At 40.1% G+C, this 22,382-nt stretch overlaps 1 protein-coding gene across 1 annotated transcript in view; it reads right to left on the reverse strand.

Moving 5' to 3' along the window:
• Positions 1-1,043: 1,043 nt before the first annotated feature.
• SKAP2 (src kinase associated phosphoprotein 2) overlaps positions 1,044-22,382 on the reverse strand; it is a 376,072-nt gene continuing 354,733 nt past the window's right edge. The window contains exons 12-13 of the mRNA XM_040352898.1: positions 1,653-1,754; positions 1,044-1,297 (exon numbers count right to left, since the gene is read on the reverse strand). Of these exons, the coding sequence (XP_040208832.1) occupies positions 1,662-1,754 (93 nt within the window). The 3' untranslated portion in view covers positions 1,044-1,297; positions 1,653-1,661. The remainder of the gene's footprint in view (positions 1,298-1,652; positions 1,755-22,382) is intronic.

The following is a 22,382-nucleotide window of genomic DNA, read 5'->3' on the forward strand; positions in this document are numbered from 1 at the left end:
TTTTTTTTGTTGGTAGGGAAGTAAATTTGCTTAGGGGCACCTATAAAACTAATTTATGGAGGGGGATGGGATGTAGAAAAAAAAAAAGCTCACATTTCTATCAAGCATCTGCCATCTGCTGGTTACTGCGTGCATAAGCCTAAAATCACAACCTAATATATGTAAATTTAGCAATTTAACCTTACTGTTCTAACATATACAGTAGCAGTGTATAACAAAACTCTATTTAAAGAAATAACATAATTGAAATGACACATTTTAGTAAAATAAATAAACCCAAACGTTACCTAAAGAGGGACTTCATTATATTTTTAGACGTATTTATCAAACAGTTCAAAAGCAAAAAGAGTGAATTAATTTTCTTTCTCATATTCTTGAACTGATTAAATAAACCACACAAGTAATCATTTTAGGAGAACCACAAAAGCGGCTATAATGCCATTAGTAACTATGTAATAAAAATGCACGCTGTTCATTAGGTTCAGGTTATTACAACCATTAACTAGCTAAAACTCAGAAAAGTTTAGGTACTTAAAGTGCTGAGAATGTTCATTTTGCAAAGTGAATGTTCACTTGGTGAACAAGGTGAAGCTGCTTCCATCCCAATAATCCAATCATGGGCAGAAAAAAATCTTTATTTTTAAATGTTTTTTTTTTATAGTTTTCCTTCCACAGGATTGGGTGTTTAAAGTAAACATAGCTTTATTGTATTCACTAAACTTAGTGAATTTTCACTACACCTTTAGTAAATCAGCCCCAACCAATGGGATTTTCTTATAAATGCGTATTTCATTTAAAAGCGTCAGACGTATGGAATTTTCTAAACTTTTAATCAAACAACCGTTGTTTGTGCTTTGTGAATCTTTGATACATTTGCAATATCTAGGAATGTTAAAATTTACATGAATAAAAGGTCATTTGCATGTGCTTAAAAGTAATCAGGATTTAGCATCTTTTCAAAGTTTGGACTTTTGTTAATCACAATTCTCATTATTAGTTTTTAAGTATGTTTACCATCTTGGTCAATGAAGAAGGGAACACTATTCAATAGAAATGTTCTTTTGCTTTATTTTCACTAAATAATATGTAACAGTAATAAAAAAAGATGTACATTGTGAACCACAATTAACCCAACCAGCTTAAAGACACGTACTATTACAGAACAACGTTATAAAAAAACTGTGTACATTTTTAAAATTCACGTAACAAATAAAAACACCTCTATTCCACACAAAGTAAATGAAATATTTCAAGCTCCAGATGATACCATTTCAATGGTCCTAATAAAAATCGGTTCCTGGCAGGGGAAAAAAAGTGATAAAACGGACATGAGCAGAGAAAAGCTGATGCAATTGGTTTATCATAAAGATCGCGGTATCCAAGACAGAAATTAATTGTAATGTTTGATTGAAGGCAATATACAGTAGCAAGCTGAAGAAGAGATAAGCTCACTGCTCTGACATTGCAATGTGGGATTCTATTGCATGCAGACAACTAATGGAGCAGTATTAATTAAGGCTTAAAAGCTATTTTTTGCAACAGTCCTTAAGTTAATATAACAGCAGCAGAGGTTTTAGGAAGGAAATGCTTATAAAACAGAGAGCAGGAGAACACATGAGCCATTATGGTAGATTGGATTAAAATGTACTTACCCAGGCCTCTCAAATATCATACATCTCCATTATGTACGCTTTAGGCACCAGGCCAATGGTTCCCTTCATTTCTCCTACCCACCAGCCATATCTATTGTACTCCTAATTCAAAACAATAAGCTGGATTAACCTTTTGCCTAGCACAAATGTAATATCATTTAATGCAAAGCTACTTTTAAATGTTTGTGCTCCATGTTTGGCCTGCTAATCATAGCCATACCAAACATGTTCAGAATCACCTTTCTTCTCTGCTATTGTTAGATACATTCCAGCAGTGACTACCCACGAGCTAACAGATGATGGCACAGAACATCTTTATATTTATTATCTGATGGTGCACATTGCATATTACTATATATTGACGCACCTTTCTTGAACATTTTCTTCCCTTTATTTTTTCACATATGCTATATTGCTATTAGTTCCGAAAATTATGTCAGAAATTATAATGATTAAAGAAAAACTCTGCGTAGGGAAAATTATATGGTACAAAACAAGATAAATCAAACTTATACACTTACCAAAGAACTTACAATCTAAAAAGCAAAGACAAGAGGGATAAATCTGCAGATAAAAAGCACTATCACACTAATGTAAAATGTCTTTAAAAATAAAGAACAGGGACCAAGAGCAAATATATATCCATGTATTTCAGAGTTTTTAAAACAGTTTTACAACATAAGATATCTATCTATTTGTCTGTAAGTCTCAAGCCTCGTACACACGACCGAGAAACTCGACGGGCGAAACACATCGTTTCCTTGTCGAGTTCCTTGTTAGGCTGTCGAGGAACTCGACAAGCCAATTTTCTCCTTTCCCGTCAAGGAAATAGAGAACTTGCTCTCTTTTTGGCTCGTCCAGTTTCTCGACAGTTTCCTCGACGAAAATGTACACACGACCGATTTCCTTGGCAAAAAAAATTCTCCCAGCAAGTTTCTTGCTGTTTTTTGCCGAAAAAACTTGTCGTGTGTACGAGGCCTGACTGTCTGTCTAGCAAGCTATCTATCTTTAAAAAGTCACCATCTCTGTCTACCTGATCTGAGGACAATCATGCAATCCTAGAAACCAGATAAACGTGATTCAGGAATTGTGTAATTCTCTGCATACTGGACAAATTTAGGTGCATTTATTAATAAAAATAGGAACATTTTGCAATTTGCTGATCCACCTTATTTGTAAATCATTGTGCTCATATGCAAGTACCTGCCTATCTATCTATTCATACATTATTGTTCTAAAATATAGTACTGTGTAAACTTCCAATGTGACTCAGAACAGGAAAAAAACATCTTTTGTGGGCACGTAAACATTTATTTTTTCAGCATTTCCTTGTAAACAGACAATCTATGTTCCATTAAAATAAAATACACGACTGTAACAGAAGGTGCATTACTTGTAAGTTGCATATCGTACACGGGCTTCCTTTATTTTCAGACAAGGGCCCATAATATATCACAGTGTTTACTGATTACCAGCAAAACGGAAATGCAATCTAATTAGAAGACAGACAGCAGTTTACTTGTGTTAGTAGCTCATCTCTCACATAAACAGAATCTTGGCAAATTGTCTGGTTTTTAAAATTCTCCTGGGCCTGATTGGGTATTTTTGATGAGAAGATAGGTGAGAGGGGAAATTAATCGTTTAGTAAATTGGCCCAAATTTATGTAACATTTACCCACACCTGAAACTAAGATCTAAAATTTGTATTCCTAATGTTGTATATTTTATCAAGAACTATAGAAAAGTGAACGTTTTCATATTGTGATTTGCATAGATATTCAACTTTGTGCTTACAAAGAATAACTATTCACTATACTGTATTCTGTTTATATCCTCAAAGTATACAAATATTTATTAAAGAGAGTTATTAAAAAAAAAAAATTTTGAGCATATTCACAAAAATATTAAAGTGGAGTTCCGCCCGCTTCTTTAAAAATTAAAAGTCAGCAGCTACACATACTAAAGCTGCTGACTTTTAACATTAGGACACTTACCTGTCCTGGAGTCCAGCGATGTCAGCACCGCAGCCTTTCGGCTTCACGGCTGAGTCCCTACTGCGCATGCGCAAAGTACATTGCGCTTTCTCACTGGCCCGGCAGAAGGAGAGGGAGGAGGATGGGGGCTGAGCTGCTGACATAATTCGCTGCGGCCCAGTCTCCTGGAAGCAGGGACAGGGTACCTGTAAAAAACAAGTACCGGCTCCCCCCTGAAAGGTGCCAAATGTGGCACCGGAGGGGGGAGGAGTCAGATAAGCGGAAGTTCCACTTTTAGGTGAAACTCCGCTTTGCTATGTTTAACATTGTCAAACTATGTTTGACCAGAGGTCATCAATACCTACATGCCCAGGCTAAGTTTCAGACAAAAACAATATCTTAATGACTACAGTAAGTTATGTGTATAAAGATTTTTAAATACATATAGGTTTTTTATTTGTTAGACTGTTTTAACAAAATAAACCCTGCTCTGTTTCTATAACAGGCTGACACCTGCACTCGTTTCTTGTTAATTATTATTTTTTTAATAGTGCAGCTGTATCTGGCAGTTAAACTATTACATGCATGGCCTTGCAGATGAACACTGCTGCCTGAAAGTGTCTGTATTCATCTACAGGCTGAAGTCTGATCCTCCCTCCAGTGAATGAACTCAGATGTGACGTGTATTACGTCACTTCCTGGTTCAGAGCACTAAAATATTATACGTTTGATAAGCAGTTGCGCTAATATCATGTGATCACCATCATATTCTCCAGTTTCTCTGCTTTAAAAAAAAAAATGAATGTATTTTACCAAATCTTTAGGCCTAACATGTGCATAAAAGTGCAAAAAAAAATTCAAAGATGACTCTAGAAGCGAAAGGTTTAAAGCTTAATACCAAATTATTTTGGTCCAGCTTTGACCAATGTAAGTATACCTTTCAAAGTATAGTATTCTAAACTTTGTCTGTCCCTGTGGAAACAGAGAGTCAATGTAGTTGCTTCCGCTACTAAAGTGATCCTCTCTGTCTTTGAATGCTATGCCGAGCAGTTGCCCTTCTGCATAATAACCACAGGGGGTCGATCTCTCTGTACAGGTACCATTCACAGAGCGCCATTGAATTTTTCCAATAGCAAGTGGTATGGGAGAACACTTAAACAAGACATGCTGCTAAGATCTTGTTGGCAGTAGCAATGTCTTCCATTTTGACTTGCTTCATACCATGAGATTGATCAATGGTTTGATTCTCATGGCACATAATATATGCAAACGCTTTTCATGTCTATGCCTCTGCATTCCTGATAAGCTTTTCAGAGAAAGGTGTTTAGTTCTGAACTTGTCCATATGCAAGTGGATACAGTATGAAAAAGTTGAACCATAAATCACCTATGATATATGACAAATTGAGAATAGAGAGATAAGTCATCAGAGGCGTCTATAACATGCTATGGAATATACCTTTTGAATTATGTAACTTTATTGGCGTACATTATTTCAATATTATACATTAAAATTTTAGTGATACTTGTCATAAAAATAAAAAAAATAATTGAGTACGATGTGTTGAGGTTATTAGGTGGCACCAAGATTATCCCCTGTGCTTTTTGTATTTTGTTGTATTTTGTTGTAAAGCAGTAAAGACTGTTCACTTAGTAAAGTAAATGCTCAATGAGCTTAGTAAATAAGGTGAAGCTATGTTCATTTTAATTACTCAATCATGTGCATTGGTCTTTTTAAAAAAAAATAAAGTATTTTTTCCCTCGCTTGGAAAGTTGCTAAAGTGTCAGAAATTTCAATAAATTGAAATCAATAAAAATGTTCACTTCAATATTTAACTTCTTTTCAAAAGAACACATTTTAAAAATAAAAATGAGATTTAGTCGTTTTATTGAGGTGCCTATTCTCCTTTAGACCCCTTTCACACTGGGGCACTTTTCAGGCCTTTTAGGGGGAGGTGCGCTTGCAGGACGAGGAAAAAAGTTCTGCAAACAGCATCTTTGGGGCGGTGAGCCGCTCCCAAAACGCCTTGCCCATTGAAATGAATAGGCAGCGCTGCTGAAGTGCCTGCAAAGCGCTTTGGCAGCACCGCTTTCTATGGCTGCTAGCGGGGGTTAAAAGCGCCCTGGTAGCGGCCAAAAAGCACCGCTATAACAGCAGAAAAGCACTGCTAAATCTAGCTGCACTTTACCGCTAATGCTGGCATCGCCCCAGTGTGAAAGTACCCTTAGTATTTCAAGCTAGTAGCAAATTAACAGGGGCACTGTAATGTAAAGTGGGGCTGTGATATAAAGGGGGCACTATGATATAAAGGAGATTGCACTGTAAAGGGGCACTGTAACAGTGCAGTCCCCTTCATATTACAGTGCTTCCTTTACATCACAGCCCCCCCATAACATTACAATGCCCCTGCTTTCTGCCCCTTTCCCTCCTTTCCTCTCTAACATCTCTGCCTCCCCTGTTCAGGACTCCTACCTGAAGAGGCTGTTATTAGTTCGTGTGTCCTATCCCTGCTCCTTCGCCCACCAACCTGTCCGACGATATCATCCTGTCAGCCGGGCAGAATGTGAAAAGGAGCTCTGCATTCTGATCTGCAGCTCCTCCCGCTCCCTGCCCTAATAATAGGATGTCATTGTCGGCGGGTAGTTAGGCAGAGGAGCCCAGAGAGGACACACAACATGGCCGCACAGTTGGAGAAGAGAGGCGACCACGGTCTGTGATAGCCCTGTGAGGACCGCAGTCGCCACTCGTCTCCTGCTATGCGGCCATGTCGTGTGTCCTCTCTGGGCTCCTCTGACTGCCTGCCCGCAGCAACAAGCCACAGACCGGAACTGGTCCATGGCCCAGGGGTTGGGGATCCCTGCACTACATTATATATATGTGTATATACTACAGCGGCAAAGTGGTGTAGTGGGTAGCACTCTCGCCTAGCAGTAAAAAGGGTCGCTGGTTCAAATCCCAACCACAACACTACCTGCCTGGAGTTTGCATGTTCTACCTGTGCCTGTGTGGGTTTACTCCAGTTTCCTTCCACACTCCAAAGACATGCTAGAAGGTTAATCGGCTTCTGTCTAAATTGGCCCTAGTATATATGAATGTGAGTTAGGGACCTTAGATTGTAAGCTCCTTCAGGGTAGGGACCGGTGTAAATATACAATGATATGTAAAGTGCTGTGTAAATTGACAGTGCTATATAAGTACCTTAAATAATAATACAGGGGGTACAACCACAAAACAACTTCAATAAGCAGTTTACAAGAGGGATCGTGGGTCTATAAGAAAAATACACTAACGTTACTATTTCTATTTTAATTTAAAAGTAATTATATCACAAGGATACAAATAGCACAGCACAGCCCTGTTTAGCAAGGCAGGGGACCTGATAATTCTCTGCTGCTGCTTACCTTTCACTCACAGGTCACCTCCCCACCCCTACTCTGTAACAGGACAATGAAAGGATAGGCAACAAGTTAATCTCTCTCTCCAGCATGCTTCTTGCATTGCCACATACCTATTTGGCTTATTGTGCTGCCTCTCCCTCCCTTACTCTGAGCCCTGCTGTACAGACTGGCAGGAGGCTAATACCAAGTCCAATTTCAGTAATTATACTGCTGCATTTAAAGAATATGTACATTAATGTATAAATGAAGAAAAAAAAAGAAAAGAAAGGAAAGAAAGAAAGGCCAATACAAATGTATTGTGTATACAATGCAGGAACAATGCAGGAACATGTGCATTGTGTGTAAAACATGATATAATGTGCAATTTCTCACAATGTATACCTTTATTTAACATTGCAGAATAGACAGAACCATTCACACCAATCCCTGCCCCTGACCATCTAAGGTTCCTGCACACACTTTATGGTCAATTTGGTCAGGAGCTGGTTAACTTTGGTTATAGAAAAGAAGAAAATATAGGAAAGATATTCATGCTGGAAGCTGGGCTGTGAACTTATATGCTTATATATCATTAAATACAATTCCTAATTGTTCTGCATAAAGAAAAGGAGAGTAAAGATACCAAGTGCAGGTGTGCTAGAATCTGAAAAATGTAATAACTCCTCTTAGACTTGAGGCTGATGATTTACAATGCAGAGGCACATCGCCTGAAGCTGACTAGCACACATTTGCTTGATCTTAGAAAGAGAAGTAGTGAGTGCTTAAGAATGCCTGCCTATAAATTGTAAGCAGCAGACATGTGATCCTACATTTATGGCATGTACTAGAACATCTGGCCAGTGTGTGCTGCTCAAATTACTATATCCTATAAAAAAAACTCCCAATGCATATTGTGCTACTAAAATACTAGGGAAAATCTGTACATGTGACAACATTCTTTAGAATGTAAGTGAAAATGACATCATACAATTTCTGCAATTCATGCTAACATTTAATAAACACTGTGCTGTCAATGTGAATTTAAAAAAATGAAAATTGGTAGTAGCTGTGACCTTTCTGTCATGCAGTTGTATCACCACTAGGGGGCAGGAGACATCCTATTAAGTATTTACTGAAGAACTATTTTCTGGCATTTCAAACCATGTGTACAACTGAAATAACTAGTTTTAATTTACAGCTTTTACCAAGATATTTCAGACTTATCACTATCTCAGTGCCACTTTTCTTCTCTATACCCCATGTAACTTATATGTAAAACTACTTTTGGTAGCAAGAAAAAAGAACATTGGCACTGGAATCTTTGATCGCCAATATAACATAAATTACTGAGGAAAAAAAATATATAATTTTGCATAAAAATAAACTTGTGTCAGTTCAATTTTTGTCACCACAGGAAAACTTTGCAATACTGGAACAGGAAGTTTAAAGGAGAGCCCTGCTAAGTACTTATTCCAATTATATATCTTGTAAATGACAAATTAACCCATAATTTACAAAAACAATTTTTTTTTCTCTGCAAATGTTTACAGAGGAAGAAGTTTGGTTACTGCTGAATATTTCTGAATCAGGTAAAAGAAGTCTTAGCTCCAACAATACTGTGCAGTCACATTGCTTCAATGTGTAACTTATGCAGCCAACCAGCTACCGTATTTATCGGCATATACCACACACTTTTTCCCCCTTAAAATCAGGGGAAAATCGTGGGTGCGCGATATACGCCAATCCCTGCTCTGTGTTTGAACCCCGCCGCCAACATATACCGAGCGCAGTACACTCGGGTACACTTGGCCAGGCTCGGCTCCCCTCACGGTCACGCCCTGTGCCACCTCCTAGCCTTTATGCGAGAGGAGCTGAGCGTGGCCGAGCGTGCCCAAGTGTACTGCGCTCGGTATATGTCGGCGGTGGCGTTCAAACACAGTGCGGGAAGCGGGGATCGACTCAGAGACAGCACGGGAGAAGCGGGGAGGACACCACCAGGGCCGCAGACGGACCAGACAAGGCCGCCTATGGACACCGACGAGGGGCATTCAAACTGTAAGTATTTTATTTTTTTCCTGAAATTTTCCTTCCAGGTTGGGGGTGCGCGTTATACGCTGGGGCGCGCTATATGAAGATAAATACGGTAATTGTGAAGCAGCGGCAGAGAAGGACTATGGGTGGGGGGACATGACTGCCTGTACACTGACTTCCAGGTTGTGAGCGCTGGGTGTTATTCAACCCCACAGTTGGACGGCTGCTTTTGGACCCAGGGTTCTATACGCAGGGCTGCATCTCCTGCGTCTCCCCTCATGGCATTAGCACACTGGCCTTGTGGCAAGGTATACTAAGACCTTTACCTTTATTATTATTATTTTTATTTTTCCTTTCTTTCATTTTTTTTTATTCATTTTTTCCTTTTTCTTTTATTTTCATTTTTTTGGGGTTTGTCCATGGGGAGTAGTGGATCCCCAAAACTACCACTACAAATCTTTATATTTATCTAATTTTAGATTACTCTTTATGCATCCAAACTCCTGATGAGTGTCAGGCGCCCACAAAACGCGTACACATCCTTGGATGCTCTACATAAACTTATATCATCGCTTATTTATTGTTGCACATGTTGACCATGTAGCTTATTTATTTATTGATCAGTCCTTGATATATTTATTTATTATTATGTTTGTATGTCATTAATCATGTTTCCCTAACTAATCATGTGTTATTAAATTGATGATGATAATGAATTGCTCTTTTGTGATTACATTTGTACCGTATCATGCCAATCCATAGGGAACTCTGACATTCAAAGTTTTTCGTATATTCTATTCATTACACCTTTATGCCTCATTTAAACTCCCGACTCCACTATCTCTTTGTTTTTGCATAACATATTTAGGGATGGAGGTATTCTGGTGTGTTTTTAGGCTGGGATGGGTCTCACCCTCTCTTTCCGTGCTTTTGGACCCAGCTGACTTTCTGTGTTGACAGCACTAGGGATAAGGTGAATTTTGCAGAGAAAACTGGATTACCTGGTTAGGACACTTTCTTGCATCATGTTCCCCCTGTACATGCATGGATATTCTCCAGCTACTCTATTTTCATCCCACACTCGAAAGACATGCTGGTTGGTTAATTGGCTCCTGTACAAATTGGCCCTAGTGTACAGCATGTGTGCATGTGCAGTAGGACTTAGATTGTAAGCTCCTTGAGGACAGGGACTGATGTGAATGTACAGTAAAGTTCTGCATAAATTGTCAGCACTATATACAAACCTGTCATAAATTTAAAAAAAAATGTGTATTGTTAGGGCTCTTGCACACTGCTGTTCCTAAATGGATGTTTTTGGCCCTTTTGGCATTTTTTGGCCAAGCCCCTGAATGCACCTCAATGAAAGTCTATGGGGGTTGCTTTAGTAAAGGCAAAAAAGACTGTGCACTTTTCTAAGTGCAGTTGCCTTCAGCAAGTGCAGTTGGTCCAGAGCTTAGTAAATGAGGTAAGGCTTCACTTTGTAAAGGAAAATAAGGAAAAACTTAATTTTTGCTTGCACCTGATTGGATGATGCATGTTGGCAAAGTTTCTGCTCATTTACTTAGCTCCGGAGCAACTGCACTTGCAAAGTGAACAGTCTATTTGCATTTAGTAAATCAACCCCTATGTGTCCATGCAATAGTCTTTTAGAGGTGTCTAGAAGCAGCAGCATTTAGAGGCAGTCAAAGCTCCTCCCCTGAATGCAGAAGAATCGCATCCAGGAAAGGAGCTTTTGGGCATAAAAAAGGGTTAAACACAGCTAAGAGCGTCTAAACATGCCTAAAGAGGAGCATTTAGTACTTGAGTCTTTATTTATTTCAATGGCCAGATTAGGTGTATTTTTAATGCAGATTTTTCTCCTATCAGGAGAAACAATGTTTAACCAGTGTGCGTGAGACCCAACAGGGGATAGGGAATTTGTTTTTATTGGGAAACCAGAGATAGGTTTTTATGCAAATGTTTATTTTATTTCTTCATACCAGTAATTGTGAGGCTTACTGGTTAAACATACTGATTAGTTGGTGTATAAGGAACTGATTATTTAGATAGTAGTCATTGCAAAATTGATGATGCCCCCTTTACAGATATGCCAAGTGATATCGATACATAGAGCATCACCAACTATACAGTGTTGCCAAGTAATCCACTCAAAGAGAAGCTATAGTGAGCTTTGGTCAATTACATTTATACACATATATATATATATGGTTCGGTGTGGTTCAATTTTGCAAAAGGGTTAGGGACTTCTTTTGCACATTTCTCATGCATAGGGTATCTCAGGGTATTGCAATGGGCTACATACGACACGTAGAAACACGTCGGCTCCATACCTGCATGCTGTGAAGTGAGCCTTAAATGGTTCAGCTAAATAATTCCCAAAAATGTCATAACTGTATTTATTAAATTACAAAAACCTGTATACATTGATTAGATCAATCAGTAATCATTAAATTAACTTATTAGGCCTCATGCAGACAGGATGTTTTGCAAACTCTCTGAGAAGTCTTTCCTCCTGGCAGCAGTGTTTTGGCAGAGAAAAGCCTGATGGTTGTAAAAGTGTCAAAAGCTTTTACAAGCTTTTAGATGCACTTATAGGCGGCAAGAGCTTGGGCATTAATTCATTTCATTGGCCTGAATAATAATTTATTCTGAACATTAAAATGAACTAACGCTCAACCGCTTAACTCGCTTAGCGTTTAGAAGCATTTGAACATGTTAAACAGCATCAAGCTTTTTTCTGCCAAAATTTTGCTGCTCCTGGATGCACTGGCAGTGCTTTTTTTTTTTCAGTCTCTAAAAGCCCCTGCCACTAAACGCTGCTAAAAGCCTATGGGGTTGATTTACTAAAGGCAAATTGCCTTTAGTAAATGAACCCCAGTGTGTGCATGGGTTCATAGGTTAACATGCAGGGGAGTTTAGAGGCAGGCAAAAAAAAAAAAAAGCCAGATGCCCCTAGAAGCAGCTGCAAAACTGTACTGTGAGCACGAGGCCTTAAACCTATTACCGGATCCCATAAAAAGCCGTCAAAGATTTATCGATGGTACACAGGGAAACTACTCTATAAAACTCAGTAAAAGTGAATAGACACTTTAATTTCTATTTTTTTTAAATATTACAAGCTAGTGCACTATGTGTTTACTACTATACTAGTATCTATTATGAAGATCCACTTTTCCTTTTTTTATGAATAGGATGACTCTGATGCACTGTAAAATATTTATGGTGCTGTCCTTAAGTTTGTCATGTGATTTTCATTCACAACTTTTACTACAAAACAAACAGGTCTTTTGATGCCTGGACATCAGGCAGACTAATTTATGACGGTGTCTATTTAGTGCCTTTCCAGACTTGTTAAGACAAAGCCTTGTACATGTGAAACAAATCTATCTTCTGTAGACTGACAACACATAATTGTGCAGATTTACTCCTGTGGATAGTTATGTCCATAATATATTTTGTTACTGCTTTATGAGCGGTTCTGATTTAAGAGTAACTTTACGGCCAAATGCACATTTACTTCTATTTACTTATCAGTGCATGTGTCACTGGAAGTGTTAACAGAAACAAGTTAACCACAGTATCAAGTAGGCCCATGCATCATCTGAATCATAATCTATTTTGCATGGGTGGTGAGGATTCCAAAAATACGCAGAGTCTTTACAATCCTGAAAAGCAAGAGGTGGAATCTGCAACGGCAAGAACTACACGGGATCAGTTTTATACAACCAGTTCAAACATTATGCAGTGGAGTTTTAAGGGATTTTTGGGCTACTGTGAGCCCAAAAGATCCAAATTCCTGAGCTTCCATTACAGTTAACATTATTATTATATTGGTTATTATATATATATATATATCTACCACTTTTTCTATGTACACAAAAGGCCTATTTCTCTCAAATATTGTTCACAAATCTGTCTAAATCTGTATTAGTGAGCACTTCTCCTTTGCCGAGATAATCCATCCACCTCACAGGTGTGGCATATCCAGATGCTAATTAGACAGCATGGTTATGGCAGAGGTGTGACTTAGGCTGGCCACAATAAAATGGCACTCTAAAATGCCACAGATGTCGCAAGTTTTGAGGGAGCATGCAATTTGCATGCTGACTGCAGGAATGTCCACCAGAGCTGTTGCCCTTGAATTGAATGTTCATTTCTCTACCATAAGCCGTCTCCAAAGACGTTTGAGAGAATGTGGCAGTACATCCAACTGGCCTCACAACCGCAGACCACATGTAACCACACCAGCCCAGGACCTCCACATCCAGCATCTTCACCTCCAAAATCGTCTGAGACCCGAATTTCTGCACAAACATCTCAGGGAAGCTCATCTGCATGCTCATCGTCCTCATTGGGGGCTGAACCTGACTGCATTTTGTCATCGTAACCGACTTTAGTGGACAAATGCTCACATTCAATGGCATCTGGCACTTTGGATAGGTGTTCTCTTCATGGATGAATCACAGTTTCCACTGTACTGGGCAGATGGCAGACAGCATGTATGGCGTTGTGTGGGTGAGCGGTTTGCTGATGTCAATGTTGTGGATCGAGTGGCCCATGGTGACGGTGGGGTTATGGTATGGGCAGGCGTAGGCTATGGACAACAAACACAGGTGCATTTTATTGATGGCATTTTGAATGCACAAAGATACCGTGATGAGATCCTGAGACCCATTGTTGTGCCATTCATACACGACCATCACCTCATGTTGCAGCGTGATAATGCCCGGCCCCATGTTGCAAGGATCGGTACACAATTCCTGTAAGCTGAAAACATCCCATTTCTTGCATGGCCAGCATACTCTCTCCAGACATGTCACCCATTGAGCATGTTTGGGATGCTTTGGATCGGCGTATACGACAGCGTGTTCCAGTTTTGGCCAATATTCAGCAACTTCACACAGCCATTGAAGAGGAATGGACCAACATTCCACAGGCAACAATCAACAACCTGACCAACTTCATGCAAAGGAGATGTACTGCACTGAGTGAGGCAAATGTTGGTCACACCAGATACTGACAGGTTTTCGGACCCACAGGACTGGAAAATTGGAATAATGCCTACATAATATTCCTTTATATTACTTACATGTCCCCATTCACATAACACAATAAAAAAAATTGCAGCTCCCTTTGTCTTAGATGCTCTATTCTGGAGTAAGTAGTTCTCTGTTTATGAGGGGTCTGGGCAGCTGTGTTTGCGATATTTAACCCAGTCTGTACTGTGCAGGCAGATCTACATTATCAGTTGTAACTAGATTGTAACTGTGGGGTTGACTTACTATAACTGGAAAATGCTAAATCTGCTCCCTTTTTATTATATTTGTTGTCAAAGCTTCGCTGAACAAGCTGAAGTTAGAAGCTGATTGGCTACCATGCACAGCTGTTCCAGATTTTGCACTTTCCAATATTAGTAAGTTAACCCAGTCTGTCCTCATAGAGGGTTAAAGGTGTGGAGGCTTCACTTTTTGCATTGTATTGTAATAAGGACAAACTTGGGACAGGCTTAATCCATGGCCTCGTACACACGACCGAGGAACTCGTCGTAAATGAAACATTGTTTTCCTCGACGAGTTCCTTGTCAGGCTTGTGGAGAAACTTGACAAGCTTTCTTTGCGTACACACTGTCAAGACCAAATCTCCTTGTTCTCAAACGCGGTGACGTACAACACATACAACGGCAGGGGAAGTTTGATTCCACTGGCACAACCCTTGGGGCTGCTTTTGCTAATCTCATGTTACTGCGTGTTAAGTAAAAGTTTGGTAAGAGACAATTTGCACTTTTCAGTCTGTTACAGCGTGACAAATGTGTTATCTCCATTACAAACGCTACTTTTACCGAAGGTACACTCCCATCTAATACTTTATTCTGAGCATGCGCGGGTTTCTTAGCATACACACGAATGTGTTTCTCGTCGAAAACCAGCCCGTCGAGGAAATTAAGACTCCCGTCGAGGAAAAAGAGAACTTGTTCTCTTTTTTTCTCGTCGAGTTCCTCGACAGTTTCCTCGATGAAAAACATACATACACGGCCGTTTTCCTCGGCAAAAAAGCTCTGCCACCAAGTTTCTTGATGGATTCTGTCGAGGAAAACGGTTGTGTGTACGAGGCCTAACATTGTTCAAAAAAACTTCCAATCAGCCATGACTTCTCCTGAGAAAATTCTAAAAGGTAAGAAATATACAAAAACGACCTTGTGAATGAGAACACATAACAAATATATACTGTAGTGGGAGTTTCTTAAATGTTACTGCAAAAATGGAAATACACTTTAAACAGCATTTTTTTTTTTTTTTTTTTAATTACAGGTACTTATATAGCACCATCTATTTACGCAACGCATTACAGTATGATTACTTCTTAGCCTTTATTTATGTCCAGGAGCATCGCTACACAGACAGACTCTGTTCCCGCACTATGGGCCAAATGAGAACCAGTCCAACCAGGAGATCCAATTCAGACAGTTGGGAGTTGAAATACTGGAAAAAAACGCCACCCATGTCACCTCAGTTGGCCGTCTAAGAATGCAGTCCTGTAATTAATATTGCTTATCAAAAGTGAGCTGAAAATGTAATACAAACTAAAAATATATTTTTTGAACTTGCCTGCAAAAGTGATTTCATTCTCATTCTATTATGCACAGCATATAAAAAAAGGAAAAACCAACAGAGATGCAAATGTCTACAAAAATGAGGCATTGTACTCCTTTTAAGGGAAACAGCTTGGAGATTTATAACGATAGAGGTGAGAAGGTTAAAATCTGCCCAAATGCCCCAAGTTTGAAGAATAGCAGTGAACGCTGTGCCAGAGGCTTAAATACACTCACATAACAGCTAGTAACTGTATAACTTGAAGGCAGGACATACATACTTGAGCATTTTTCAAGAAAAACACACATCTTTCATTAGCTAAGACAACATCCAAAAAAAAAAAAAAATGAATCTACCCATATAGAGCTAATATTACAAATAGGCTGCTTTCGGATTTGTTAAATAAATACCATATGAATCGCAGGCTTTCACTTTAATAAAAACTTCATTAATGTTTACAAAAGCCACAGCCGCTGACAAAATGTTTTTATTAAGCTAAAAATAATTTAGTCAACTCAATGTACAGATTATATATATTACAACCATCCATAAACAATGTCTGGATGAATTATGCACGGGTAATATACACTAAATAGATTCCTTATCAGTGCTGGCGTTTTCGCAAGGGTGCAGTGAAAACTACCGTGGTTGAGTCCAAATAATGTATTTGCAAAAAATTTAAGGGTTTCAAGTGGCCATTGCCTTGCATATTCTTCATGTGACTTAGAGGCTCATTTATCAATTGCAAAGTCTGTTCCCTGGTTATTCCCTCCTGCATTGTATATTGTACTGAATAGGAAAGTGTCATGTGCTCTGTCAGAAATGTTACTGATGCATTCAACCTTAAGCGCACAATAATTGCTTGTAACAACTTATCAACAACAGGGTTTTGTCATGATTCATTTCTGCACATGGCTGACACTTGATGAGAGGGAACTTTAGCCTACTTCAAATAAAGAAGAGCACTTCTGCCTTTCTGCCACTAGATGGTGTAGAACATAATATAATGTGCGAGTTTTTGGAGCGTCTTTTCTTACCTCTACAGTAGAGCTTATCAAAGTTTTTGAGAAAGTGCCGTAGTAACACAGCAAGTAGGCATAACTGGATTCATTCAATAAACCTACGGGAGGAGTTATGCCCTATATCAGAAAAGCAGTACCCACCACAACTAATTAATGTGCTGTAATTAGGGATGAGCATAGTTGTCAAAATGTATTTTATCATGAAATTAGAGATTTCAGTGAAGCAAAAGCAGAAACTGCTAATTTTGCTCAGTGAGCTGTTTAAGTGAAATTTGCTTTTATCTTCTCCGACTTTTTCTTTATTTAATGGGAGTTTGTAATTTTTGTGTGTTAGGGGGAGGGGTGGATATAGGGTTGTTATGTTTACTAGGCTCTAATAAGGGCCCTTTGATTTCTCCTGTATTGAAATGTATTGTAATTGTACTATCTGCCCTAACATTGTAAAGTGCTGCACAAACTGCTGGCGCTATACAAATCCTGTATTATAAAAATCATATTAATAATAATTAAATTTACTGTACTTTGTATTTGTGTGTATTGTTATTTGTGTACTGTTGCTTTTTTTTTGTTGCAATAACATAAAGTAATATTAGCCAATTTTTGAAAGGAGCTTCCATAACACCCAGGAGACATCACACCTTTAAAAAGCACCTCAAAAAAACATCAGTGTATTTTACCACAACCTCCATAAAGCGAAGTTCCGCCGAAAAAAAAATTAAATTAAAGTCAGCAGCTACAAATACTGCAGCTACTGATATTTAATATTAGGACACTTACCTGTCCTGGGTGCCCGCGATGTCGGCACCCGAAGCCGATCTTGTCCCTCGGCTCTTGGGTGGAGGTGCCAAAATCTTTGGTAAGGGAATCCGGCAGTGAAGCCTTGTGGCTTCACTGCCTGGTTCCCTACTGCGCATGCGTGAGTCACGCTGCACGATCCCACTGGTCCCTGCTGTCTTCTGGGACCTGTGTGTCTCCCAGAAGACAGCGGGGGGAGGGGGGGCGAAGTAGGTGCCGGACGTGGCGTGCCCGGAAGTGGGAGCAAATACCTGGATTACACAGGTATCTACTCTCTCCTCCCCCCTGAAAGGTGCCAAATGTGACATCCGAGGGGGGGGGGGCGATTCCGAAAAGCGGAAGTAAAATTTTTGGGTGGAACTACACTTTAATTGTGCTGAAATATTAGTAAATGGATGCTCTCAGTTTTGCTCATCCTGTGTTTTAATGGCCTGCCTTCAATGAATTCTGATTTGTAGATAGATATATTGCTGCTTGCATTGTTTATTAAATCTAATACTAACACTTTTTTTTTTTTTCATTTTGGATGGCGTAGGAAGTGGTTATAACCCCTGTCAGGTTTTTTTTTCCCATCTGCGTACCATTGGTAAAATTTCCTATCCTAGACACAACAAGAAATCTCTTCGAAGTGAAAGACATGCCCTCCTTCAGCTGCCACAGAACCAAGTGTCCCCATTAGGAGATTTCCCCTCCATTCCTGCTCTGGAGTCAACTCAAAATTTTGGATTCCTCGCCTCTAGTCCCAGTGACAATGGTCACCAGTATAAACTGAAAGAGTAGGGCCGGCCATACTGTACATGGTTTGACTCTCGGACAGTTCAGCAGGAACCAGCCGAGATTTGTACCGTTAATGGGCAGACTGAATGTACTAAAGCTAATCGGTTGACCAGCTTGGGTACAACCAGCCTGCCGGATTCTCCTGCAATTATCGCTAGTGGCTGCTATAGCTGCTAACGATAATCCATGTCTTCTCCTGGCAGGGATGGCTTCCCCCAACTGAGCTTTTTCATGCTTCAGTGTGCACGAGGCCTTATAGGCGTTTGACATTTGGCATTTTCAGCTAGTAAATGCACCTCTATGTTAGCGTCCATGCACAGGCGTATTAGAGGCTAAAAAAAAACATAACCAGTGCGTTCAGGAGAGGAGATTTGGGCAAAAAAAAATCTGGACTTGCCTAAACGCATTTTAACGCGTCTAAAAGCTTTAGTGCCAATGGAATTCATAAATTCTCAAACACTTGACACACCTAAATGCCTATGTAAAAGGGAACTCCAGGTGCATTTTTTAAACATTTTTTTCCTGCCAGGAATAAAAGGTGTTCAGAGGTGAAAGTCAAATTCCTTATGTGCATGATCCCTAAATCTCCCTAAACAGGACCTAGACAGCATTTAAATCCTGACAATCCAATTCAATAATTGTTTTATTCAATTTTTTCAACTTTTTTTTCTTTTTTTGTAAGATTATTTTTCTTTTTTTAAGATCTTTTTAATATCCTATCAGAGTGACACTGTGCTACTATCGGAGAGGGGAATGATCAGGGTTTTTTTTTTTTTTTGATAATCACTGTTATAAGCAATAGTTTTAGCTGTCATGAATGGCTTTCATTCCTTACAGCTTTTGATCTGTTATTGGCTACAGCTAATCACATGGCACAGGGTGCTGTGATTCACCCAGGTACCATGTGATAGCTGTGGGCCAATCACAGTATCACAGTACTAAGCAAACATTCATCAATTGAAGCCATTGATGACTGTTTTGCTGACATTCTAATCATGTGATCACTACCACCAATCATAGTGATCATATGATACCCCGACCGCTCACAGCGGACACAGCTGCCAACCTGCTGGAATAAATGTACTGTGGCAGGCAGTGGTGGAACATTCATAAGGGTTCTAGGCTTTAATAGACTCTAATAGGTGTCCAAAAAGGTACATGCTTAGCGCTCGCAGTTCACTGCAGTTCAGCTGTGTTAGAAAGCGAATGAATATTCACTTTCCCAACACTGAACTGCCTCCTAACACTAAACGCCTATCGGACGCCCAATCATAGGAGAGGGTGGGAGTAGAGAAGGTCATCGAGGAGCACGGAAGACACCACACTGCGTCCGCTGGCGGACGGGGGGCACAGTGGCAGCATTCGATGGGCACAGTGGGAGCATTTGATAGGCACAGTGGAAGTATTTGATGGGTACAGTGGGAACATTTGATGGCACAGTGGGAGCATTTGATGGCACAGTGGGAGCATTTGATGGCACAGTGGGAGAATTTGATGGGCATAGTGAGAGCATTTAATGGGGCACAGTAAGAGCATTTGATGGGCACAGTGGAAGTATTTGATGGGCACAGTGGGAGCATTTGATGGGGCACACTGGGAGCATTTGATGGCACAGTGGGAGCATTTGTTGGGTACAGTGGTAGCATTTGATGGGGCACAGTAAGAGCATTTGATGGGCACAGTGGAAGTATTTGATGGGCACAGTGGGAGCATTTAATGGGGCACAGTGGGAGCATTTGATGGGGCACAGTGGAAGCGTTTGATGGCACAGTGGCTGCGTTTGATGGGCACAGTGGCTGCGTTTGATGGGCAGAGTGGCGGCGTTTGATGGCACAGTGGTTGCGTTTGATGGCACAGTGGCTGCCTTTGATGGCACAGTGGTTGCGTTTGATGGCACAGTGGTTGCGTTTGATGGCACAGTGGTTGCGTTTGATGGGTTTTTTTTTCATAATGTTTCAGTTTGTTTGCGCCCCCCCAAAAATTTGGAGCAGCAGCCGCCACTGGTGAAAGTGGTTAAGATACTTGCCAGGCTTTATACAAATGTATAAAGTCTGAAGAAGGGATCTCTGTTGCCCCGAAAGCGTTAACTAACAAAGCTTATCACTCCAAACTTTCTACATACATATTGTAAAGGAAATCAAATTGTTTAAGTAATTTTATAAACAAGCCGTTTTTTTATCTTTTAACCTTTGCCTATTTAAGCTGGTGCTAAAATCACTGTCACAGGTTTCTGTTTCAGAATGAGTCCTTTCTCTTGCAGAGTTGTGTATCCCTATCCTGTGTGCATCACTAGAAATACACAGCCCCAAAAAACCTACAATGGCAAGGTACTCTCTTGTTCTTCCCTCCTCCTCCCCCCTCGCTTCAAGCTCCAAGACTGACTCCAGACTGCACTGTCCACTGTCAATATTTTCCAGTGAAGACTGGAGATTCAGGGAAGCAGCACAGAGGGCAGAAGCCAGCAGCATTGAAATGTGTAAACTGCTGGCTGGAGAAAGAATTGAAATAAATAGTTAACCCGGGGAATGTTTTTTTTTTTTTTTGGTGTGCTCAATACATACCTCCCAACCGTCCTAGATTTTGAGGGACTGTCCCTGATTTGGAACAAAGTCCCTCTGTCCCTCATTCCTCCTCATTTGTCCCTCATTTTGGTCTGATCTATATAGTTGTATATAAAATACACTATTTATCAAAAAGTGTTTTTCCCAGTGCTAATCCTTTCATCCAATTTCTAAATTGCTACATTTGTAAATTCCAAAAACCAGTATAAAGGAATAGTAGTGGTAAAAAAGCACTTCTGGGTCTAATCAATAATTTTTTTGTACAATTCTCCTTTAAGGGATCGGCGTGGCAGGGGGTTTGTCCTATGTTTACATACTTTTGCCAACAGGTGTCCCTCATTCCCATTTTAGAAAGTTGGGAGGTATGTCAATGTGTTACATTAAAAAATGCTGAGGACTTAATATTGCATTAATGTTTTACTAACCTTACTGCTATGTATAATTTGTAATTGTGTATGGACCTGGTGACAGCCATATTAGCTCATTACATATGCACGCTCGACGTATTGTTTTGGAGTTCAACACAATGGTTGTGCACAAGTGTGTGTGATTAGACTGACTCATAAAAAACAATACATTTTTGTCGCTGATATTTTATCACACTGTGGGGGGGATTTACTAAGACTGGAGCACTGATCTGGTGCAGCTGTGCATGGTAGCCAGTCAGCTTCTAACTTGAGCTAATTCAGTTGGGCTTTGGCAATAAATCTTGGAAGCTGATTGGTTTCTATGCAGAGCTGCATCAGATTTTGGACTCTCTAGTTTTAGTAAATAACCCCCTCTATCTATCTATTTACTACAATAACTCAAGGCAAGGGGAAAATTTGTAAAAAGTATGAACGTCATATCAAATGTTACAATAGAGTAAACAATGCAATAGTATCTCAAAGTTTGCATTAAAAAACATCATACTTTCCCTTAGATGTTTGCCTTTCAGTCTATAAACTAGGTCTTTTGTAAACTTTAGTATATCTGGCCATGTTTACAAACATAGGGTCCCCTAGCCCAGCCGGGTCGTTATTTTCAGCTGAGCTTACCAGCCATCCATACAAATTAAACATCTGACAACATACACTAGATCTGGTGACCAGTGGCAGCCCATAATGCAGGGTGCACGGGCGCCGCCCCCCATATCCATACATCAGGCCCCCTAATCTACATGCAGGGTGCCGGACGCATTGGATTCCAATGTTTTTTTTTTCTTTTAGAAGCATGTGATTAGAGCCAGAGGCTCTAATAGGCTTCAAAAAAGGGTGGGATCGGTTGTCCACCCAGTTGTGTGGCAATAGCGAATATTAATTATTCCCGATTCTCCTTCCGGCCAATCAGGAAGCGGGTCCTGAGACCCGTCACCAGATTTGCTGAGAGGAGGAGCGATTCTATTGGCTGCCGAGGATGCCACCGTAAAGGTAAAGCACCAGAAGGAGGATATACAGGGTGATGCTGCCGCCCAGTGCCTGAGACCTAGATGGGGTAAGTGCAGGGACTGCCCGAGCGACTGGGGGGTGCCTGTGACCCGACCGACAGCCGGGGGGGGGTGTCAGTGGGTGGATTTTTTTTCCAGACAGCGATTGGCTTCGATAATGAAAGTGGTCTGAGGAGCT

This window comes from Rana temporaria, chromosome 5 (genome assembly GCF_905171775.1).
Source record: "Rana temporaria chromosome 5, aRanTem1.1, whole genome shotgun sequence".
In the NCBI taxonomy this organism is placed as follows: Eukaryota; Metazoa; Chordata; class Amphibia; order Anura; family Ranidae; genus Rana; species Rana temporaria.